General features: G+C 54.6%; 1 protein-coding gene across 4 annotated transcripts; it reads left to right on the forward strand.

The window, feature by feature from the left end:
* Window positions 1-2,731: 2,731 nt before the first annotated feature.
* Window positions 2,732-8,070, forward strand: TMEM74B (transmembrane protein 74B). 4 transcript variants are annotated; one of them, XM_023220215.1, is made up of 3 exons: window positions 3,971-4,360; window positions 4,714-4,891; window positions 7,066-8,070. In XM_023220215.1, exons 2-3 carry the CDS (start codon window positions 4,861-4,863, stop codon window positions 7,803-7,805), a joined length of 771 nt encoding a protein of 256 aa, XP_023075983.1. In that variant the 5' UTR covers window positions 3,971-4,360; window positions 4,714-4,860; the 3' UTR covers window positions 7,806-8,070. The 4 variants fall into 4 exon arrangements, with proteins under 4 accessions (XP_023075985.1, XP_023075984.1, XP_023075983.1 ...); XM_023220217.2 differs by lacking the exons at window positions 3,971-4,360; window positions 4,714-4,891 and adding an exon at window positions 2,732-3,506; XM_023220216.2 differs by lacking the exons at window positions 3,971-4,360; window positions 4,714-4,891 and adding an exon at window positions 2,964-3,271.
* Window positions 8,071-8,519: the final 449 nt, after the last annotated feature.

The raw sequence follows: 8,519 nt of genomic DNA on the forward strand, positions 1-8,519 counted from the left end.
TGTGTAGTGTGTGTTGCATGTGTGTATGTGTGTGGTGTGTGTGTAGTAGGCATGTGTAGAGTGTGTGTGTTGTGTAGTATGTGTGTGTAGTGTGTGTACAGCATGTGTGTGGTGTGTGTAGTGTGTGTGTGGTGTGTAGAGTGTGTTGCGTAGTGTGTGTGTAGCGTGTAGAGTGTGTGTGGTGTGTGTGGTGTGTATGTAGTAGGTATGTGTAGTGTGTGTGTTGTGTAGTGTGTGTGTAGAGTGTGTGTGTGTAGCATTTCTTTACTTTCTGGCACTATCAGATGCTCCAGGCTCATCTTGTAGTATTTCCTGCCCAAGTCCTATAAACAGCAATTTCTCCAAGGAGCCTTGGATCCTTTTATTGGAGAATGGTATTAGAAACCAAATTTCAGTGCTACGTGTGCTTGTTGCTACGGAGTATCCTTGCTTCTAAGCCCTCTCGCCTGACAGTAAGGAAATATATGTGTGTATACTAGCCCGTGTGTGCGTGTGTGTGTGTGTGTATATATAACTTTCTATATGTAATAATCTGCATCTATATTAAGCTAAACATGAGTTCATTCTGGTATCTCCAATTCTAATCTGTTGCCACATGGATCATTCTAGCCTCCTCCTCAGGGGTCATTTTTATCAGAAGCAATGTTGCTTAGTAACATAGCAGACATATGTTTATCTGTTTCTAGGAAACAGAGCTTCCAAAGGTCAAATTCTCATGCAAAAGAGGAAAAGGTTTTGTTAACCCTTTACTTATATTTATCAGTGAGGCTCTCCACTGCTCTGAGGATAAAGAACAAATTCTTTGACCTGAAAGGCTCTGCAGTGACCTGGCCTGGTAATTCCAGGCTCATCTCCCACCACGTTCCTTATCGAGCCCTCCATGACAACCACACGGGTCTCCTTCAACTCTCAAACTCATCACACACTTCCTTCTACCCCAAGTTCTTTGCCTATGCTAGGCCCTCTGCTGGACTTCTCTTTCCTCCCCTCTACCTGGCTGCCTTCTACTCATCCTTCTGATTCAGCTCAACCCACACTTTTACAGGAAGCCATTCCTATCCCCAAGACCAGGTTGGCGTCCTTGTTTGAGGCTTGCACTGTATACTTTTATTTTGTAGCACTTACTATAACTGCAATGTTACATTTACTTATCCTTTTCTTCCACTAGAATATGAACTATTTGAGTGTACGGTTGGAGTCTACCTAGCTAACTAGTGTATAATATCTGCCCATTTTCTCTGTTCTTTATTCAATGAGCACTTATCCAGAGCTTCCTAGGTGTTAGCCCCTTTTCTAGTGTCTGGGCATACGGCAGGGAGGGAAACAGGCAAAAACTCTCTTCTCTTGGCACTTATTTTTTAGTGGAGGCGGCAATAAGCAGACAGAAACTAATGTCAGTTGGTAAATGCTGTAGAGAAAAATTCAGAGTGAGGGAGTAAAGAGTGCTGGGGCACTGCTATTTTTGAAAGGAGGGCCTGGAATGGTGTCTCTGAGAAGGTGGCATTTGAGCAAAGACTTGAAGGAAGTGAGGGAAGGGGGTGAGGGCGGGAAATATCAGAAAGAAAAACATCCCAGGCAGAAGGAACAGCCAGCGCAAAGGCTGAGGTTGGACAGCGCATGACTGAGGGAAGGAACAGTGAGTGCTTTAAGGGAGGTGTCTCATCCCATTCCCATAAAGCTTCCCGCATCCATTTCACAGAGGAGGAAACCGAGCTCCAGGAGGGGAGTCCTTTACACCAGGGCACCCAGCTGTGGGGGTGGAGCTGGGGTTTGAACAGTAGTGTGGTGCCAGGGCTAGCATCCCTCTGAAGTCTCTAACAACAGGCCAGGCCTCTGCCAGACTGGGAGGAAACGGAGGCCTTCCCAGCCCTGGTGGACCTGCCTAGAGCTAGGCTATGCTGGCCTTGAAGGCACAGGCATCCATCATCCAGGGTGACTTCCAGTCTCCTGGTTGGTGAGGACTGCACAGAACTTTGGAGGAGGATAGGTTAGGCTCCGCTCATGAGGTGGCCGAGGAGGACATGGCACTCATTTGCCTGTCCTTCCACATGGCCAACTTCTGCTGGCCCTCCCACAGCACTTGAAGCCTGCACATTCACGATCCTCATGGACAGAAGTGTACACAGGCTCAGAGGCCAGAAGTACTACCCGAGGCCACACGATTCAGCTGCTCACCGTGTCTTCCCCGAACCTGCACGATTCAGACCAAAGCTTTCTCTGGGGTTGGCGTGTGTTACCCCAAGAGGGAATGTCTCCTTGAATTTGGTACTCTAGGCACTTCACTCGACTCATCTTAACTCCAGCCCTGCCCTGCAAAGGAAATAAGTGAAAGTCACTCCTATTCACAGCCTGTTCACCCGCACCCACCTAGGTCGTTCTAGGCGATCAGACATGGGTCCTGTTCTCCAGGAGCTGCCAATCCAATGGAGGAGGCTGACACTGAAACAAAATCACGACCGTCAGAGATCAAAGCAAACAGTGCAGGCAAAAGGAGAGCCCAGACGGAGGGGTCCCTGGGGTGAGTGGGTGTGTGTGCCCAGGGAGGGCTTCCAGGAGAAGAGGCCCCACAACTGGGCCTTGGAGGGTGAGGGTGTGTTTGGCCATTGGCAATGCCCCCAAGAGAACACCCCTCTTGGGCGGTGCACTCCACTGTCCCACAGAGAAAAAATTGCAGAGAAAAGAGGGAGGGGGCTCGTCAGATTCTTTCTCGCAGCCTTCAGGTGGCGCCCTTGAGCCACGGAGTCGCAAGCGCCGGAGGAGACTGTCCCGACCTGAGGACCTCAGAGAGGACCCAGGGTCCTACCTGGGGGCTGTGTGGGGTGGGGGGTGGGGGGAAGGGGAAGTGGGAGAGTGGGAGTGAGCAGGGGGGAGGCACCTGGGCTTGGGGCAATAGGGGCTCTCCAGTGGTGTGGAGAGGCAGGCGGCGGGGGAGGGGTGTTCTCCAGCACCCCCCCGCCCGCCCCGCCCCTACGCCCGGGGACCGCGGGCTGGAAGCCCCAGTTCACTAAGCCCGGGCGCTGGCGATCCAGATCTGCCTGGAGGGGAGGGGAGGACGATGGATTGGAGCCCCCGCACCCTCACCCCAGACCATCACACGCCTTCCAGTCCCTCTCTGTGCTAACTCTCCGGGCGTCCTCGCCGGCTGCGGGCGGAGCTCGCTCCGCTGCGCTCGGCGATCCCCGGCCCCCGCCCCTTCTCCTGTCCCTCTGTCCCCGGATCCCCCCCCCAGCGGCCGCCACCGCCGCCGTACAGCTCCGCGCGGCGCGAGCAGGTACGTGCGCCTCGGCAGCTGCTCCGGGCCGGGCCGGGAAGGGGGCGGGAGACCGGGAGGGCGAGGCAGTGGCGGCCAGGCCCGCGCCCTCCGGGCTGCGCCGCAGGAGAGACCCCCGCAGGCGGACGCCGGCTGCTGGAAGGCGGACGGGCACCGGGAGGACGCACCCTCGCCCGCCGGCCGCCGGGCGCCCTTCGCCCCCGCGTGGGGGGGCAGGGAGGGAGGCCCGGCACAGGTACGCACGCGGAGAGGGGACTGCGGGGGGCAGCTGGAGGCCGAGGGCCGGGGGCGGGGAGTGGGGGCGAGGGACAGCTAGACTGACCTCGCGGCCCGCCGAAGGACATGCGGCCAGGGGACCCGGCCTCCCCGGGCCTCCGCCTGGTCCGATTCGGCCTGCCCCGGCCCGCGCCTGTGGTCAAGGGCAGGAGCAGGGGGTGTGGACTGCGGGCCAGCGGGAGCTGGCGCGGTGGGCAGCCAGCGTGCTGGGGCTTTCTGCGCGCAACTTTGGGTAGAACAGCGTGGACCTGCGTGTGCGTATCTACGCGCCCCAAGGCTTTGTGTACAACTCGTGCGTGTGTCTATCGATTGGGTTTTGTGAAGCTTCATCCACAGCCGCTGTGCGTCCCTCTCTCCGGGTGTCAGTGCGCGCGGTTGGTGGGGTATTGGGCTCCTGCGGGTCTTGGTGGATCTGGCTTGGATCTTACTCCCAGGGGCACTTAAGAGTGTGTGTGTGTGCGTGTGTGTGTACTCGCGCGTGCGTGTGACCAGTCCTACCCCCTCCCAGGGTATGGGTAATCGTGTGGCCGGAAGATCTGAGGGTCACACTACGTGGCTTCTGGGTGTCTGTGGGTACTGCTGTGGGAACAGCTGCTGGGGGAGTGAGTGTGGAACTGGAGTGTTCCTTTCAGGACCTGTCTGACTGCAGATGAAATTAGTAACTGGTGGGGTCGTGGGGTGTGAACGGTGAGCAGGAGCAGCTGTGTCAGTTGGTGTGTTTCTGTTTCTGTTTGGGTAACTGGGCACGGCCTTTGTGTAACTGGTGAGTATCTCTGAACCTGTGCATGAAACAGAGAGATGTCCTAACTCTGGGTGAGAGGAATCCTCTTTTTTCTCTGCCCTCTCACTGTGGCATCCTAAGAAAAAAGTTTTGGGGTCCTGCAGCATGAAGGAGAGCCCTGCTCCCAGAATTTGGGAGCCCCAGATTTCTTCCAGGTTATGGAGGCATCAACATGTCAGTCTGGGAAAGGGGTTCCTGGGCCACTCCAGGAGCTAAGTTGGGTGGAAGGTGCTGAGGGTGTGGTTGGGGGCCACTTCTGAGCACCCACGTGGCACCCACTGCTGGTACTTGTTTGTGGCTGGGCACTCAGGAAAATATTTTTGGTGCTGAGAGTAAAAAGCCAACCAATAAACAAATCTCCTTTTTCTGTCTATTCACTGGAAAGTAAGAGGAGTCTGGGCCCAGGCTAGGGACCCAGATGGAACTGAAACTTATCCCTGCTCTCAAGGTGCTCACGGTTGCTGTTAAACAGCCAGATAAAATGAAGGGTCTATGAGTGAGGGATGCAGAGCCAGGGAAGGCTGGTGGAGTGATGCCACCAGCACGGGGGTATGAGTTTGCAGGTTTGTACGTGATACTAATTCTTAGGGAACCTGCATTCAATTCCTGTCCCACCCTCCCATACAGGCCATGGGATCTTGGCCATGTTTTATGAAATGGAGACAGTAATTCCGGATCGTGGGGCTGGGGAGGGTGATATGAGATACTCCTGCATGAAGTGTCGGGTACACGGCTCAACAGCTAGTAGGTGCTTGGTAAACATTTACTAAAATGGGACTCTGGAAAGAGAGATGTAGTGATAGAAACGGGTTGTAAAGGGAAAGGAGCTTTGTACTCACATGAAAGGCCCTATATGTGCTAAGAGGAGGTGTTTGATGCTAGTCCATATTGACAGGAAGGTCAGAAAGATTGAAAAACATGTCTTCCTGCAATGAGGCTCTTTGAGTTTCATTCATTCATTCCATTCATCCTCACTTCATTTGCTCACATTTACACATACACACACACAGACAGAGAGAGAGACTGAGACAGAGAGAGAACCACAGTGCACTGGAGAATAAACTCCAACATGAAAATGCAGAGAATCATGTGTGTGTGCATGTATGTGTGTGTAGACACACTGGAGCATGTGAGCCACTTTGCACCTGGGGGTCTCTAGCCCGTGGACTTGTGTGCCTAGGGCTCTGAGTGTATGTGCATGTGCCCTCAGGCCATCAGTATATACAAGAAATGATGCAGTTCTGCCGTGGATCAGGAATGACACATGCCAGGCAAGAAAGGGGGCTGAGGTAGGACCTGCCAGGGAGAGGCTAGATCTGCCTAAAAGCCCCGATTGCCAACTCCAGGTGAGTGTTATAAGGGAACAGGGGCCTAAGGTGGCCAGACTCTTTCATTTTGCAGGAGAAGCCAGGAATCCAACATTTAAAATGTAAAATCTAAAATCTTTTGCTTTTTATACATTTGCAACTAATTCACCAAAAACAAATGAACAGGCCAGGAACAAAACAAAGCAAAACTTCTGTCAGCCAAATATGGTCCCCGGGCTGTCAGTCAGTATCCTTCAGCGGGAATGCACATGTGCTGTGTCTGGGTGGGTGTGTGTTCAGGCTGTTGGGGGGGGTAAGTCCTCTTGCAGCACAGAGAGTGTCCCTCTTCTCACCTCTCCCTCCTGGTTCCCCTCCTGTGGTCCTAGTCCAGGTCCCCACCCTTCTGTTTACATAAAAGCATTTGGCTTTGACCTAGTCATGGCTCTCCAGTCTGCCCCTTCCTCTTGGCCCTTTCAGCCATGCCATCCCCAACCTGCTGGCTTCCTTGCTGGACCCCCGTCCTTTACTTTGCCCCCTCCCATCCCATCAGTCCTCCTTTCTTCTGAAGCCGAGGCAGATGTCAGCACTTCCCGCTCCAGCTCCTCAGCTCGCATGGCTCTCAGGCTCCTTGGCCTGGCTTTCAGAGTCCTTTGTGAGCCGGCCCCAGCTGGCCTCTGAGGCAGTCTGTTCCCCTTTCCAGAATGCCCTCATCACCTTCCATTGCTGGGAAATATCCAATTCATCTTCTGAGATCTGGCTCAAATGCCACCAACTCCCAGAAACTTCCCTTCCTCTGTTCCCACAACTTCTGCATTTCTACCCCCTCCCCCACCTCTGTCATCCTTCCCTCATACAATAAGTTTCATGGATTGCACTGGCCAGGGTCTTGCATGCACTATTTTATGAAATCCTCACAACAGCCTTATGAGGGAGGCATTTGATTCATTACCATTTTACAGATAAGAAGAAGACCGAATCTGGAGAGGTCACATCACTTGCCCAAGCTCAAGTGGTAAAGCTGGGATTTGAGCCTGATGTTCACGCTATCTACATTCCCTCCATCATAATAGGAGCTCATCGCTAACACTGAGCACTCAGGGTTCTGAGCATTTTGCATAGGTTATCTCGATCCTACTCCAGCTTTGTGAACTAAAGGGGAGTAGTAGGATTATTTTATAGGTGGGGAAACTGAAGCCAAGACAGGATTAGTGAATTGCCCACAGCCATACCCCAGCTGGTGGTGGAGTGGGATCTGGGCCCGGATCACACTGTTCTGTCATTGTCTTATTCCCTGTCTTCCCCTCTGTCTGGCAGACACCCCCAAGTGGGAATCGTGCCTGACTCACCTTCATGTGCTTGGGGACTGGTGTGATGTCCTCCACAACGGGGAGAGGTTGCTACATTCAAATGACTTCTGTTTTCTCTTCCAGCTGCCAAGGGGCCAAGGGATGAGCTGGGGCCCTCCTTCCCAATGGCATCTCCCCCTGGTCTGGAACTGAAGACATTGAGCAACGGTCCCCAAGCCCCAAGGAGATCAGCTCCCCTGGGCCCGGTGGCCACATCCAGGGAGGGTGTGGAGAATGCCTGCTTCTCCTCAGAGGAGCACGAGACCCATTTCCAGAACCCTGGGAACACGAGACTGGGCAGCTCACCCAGTCCCTCTGGGGGTGTCTCCTCACTGCCCCGATCCCAGCGGGATGATCTGTCCCTGCATTCAGAGGAGGGGCCAGGCCTGGAGCCCGTGAGCCGCCCGGTGGATTATGGCTTTGTTTCCGCCCTCGTTTTCCTGGTGAGTGGGATTCTCCTGGTGGTGACAGCATACGCCATCCCCCGTGAGGCTCGAGTCAATCCGGACACAGTGACAGCGCGGGAGATGGAACGACTAGAAATGTACTACGCCCGCCTAGGCTCCCACTTGGACAAGTGCATCATCGCAGGCCTGGGGCTGCTCACGGTGGGCGGCATGCTCTTGTCGGTGCTGCTCATGGTCTCCCTGTGCAAGGGCGAGCTGTACCGCCGGAGGACCTTCGTCCCCGGCAGGGGCTCCAGGAAGACCTATGGCTCCATTAACCTGCGCATGAGACAGCTCAATGGGGATGGGGGCCAGGCCCTGGTGGAGAATGAAGTTGTCCAGGTCTCAGAGACTAGCCACACCCTCCAGAGGTCTTAAGTACTCCCACCTTATCTGGCTGCTTTAGCTCCATTGCCACAAGATCCCCCCACACCCGCCCCCCGCCAAGGCCTGGGGTTTCAAACTGAGCTCACATAGGGGCTTGTGGAAGAAGTACTGGGTACTGGAGGGAGAGCTCAGGGCCCAGCCCATGCCCCACATGGGCAAGCAGCCCACTGATCCGTTTTGTAGCTGAGGTTTTGCATACGGTTTTGTTTGGAGGATGGCTTCTGCTGCTAAAAATACAAAAGTTTGGAAACCGCTGCTCTTGGAGGATGAGGTTTCTTGGCATTTCTGAAGACCGGGAGCTGTTTGAAAGGTCGCCCATCCCGTTCCCTCATGCCTTGGGAGTGAGGGACCTCTTCTGTCCTTATCGGCTGAGTGAGGGTGTTGAGGGGTCCCTTTCAGCCCTGACCATCTGAGGTGGGAGGTGGCTTCATGATGAGGGGAGAAGTCAGCACCAGTGACCCCCAGTACCCCCACTGACTAAACTGTGATCCTACCCTCACCAGGCCTCAGTTGCCCTGCCTTCAAGTGAGGGGGTTGGACTGGATGACGCCTGAGGTCCCTCTAGTTCTTCCCTGGGAATGGGAACCCAGTCTCTGTCTCCAGTCACCCCTCCAGGGGAGGAAGGCATCCACCAGGCACTAACCATTCTCCCTGCCACTTTCTGGCCTGACTTCAGGGACCACCACAGCCAGCAGCTCTCATGGT

This window comes from Piliocolobus tephrosceles, chromosome 20 (assembly GCF_002776525.5).
Source record: "Piliocolobus tephrosceles isolate RC106 chromosome 20, ASM277652v3, whole genome shotgun sequence".
NCBI lineage: Eukaryota > Metazoa > Chordata > Mammalia > Primates > Cercopithecidae > Piliocolobus > Piliocolobus tephrosceles.

Bases quoted from the DNA above. Each gene is read 5' to 3' on its own strand.
- TMEM74B (XM_023220215.1), top strand. From the start codon at position 4,861: ATGCCACCAGCACGGGGGTATGAGTTTGCAG. The intron at 4,892-7,065 runs GTTTGTACGTGA...TTTCTCTTCCAG, and splicing joins ACGGGGGTATGAGTTTGCAG to CTGCCAAGGGGCCAAGGGAT.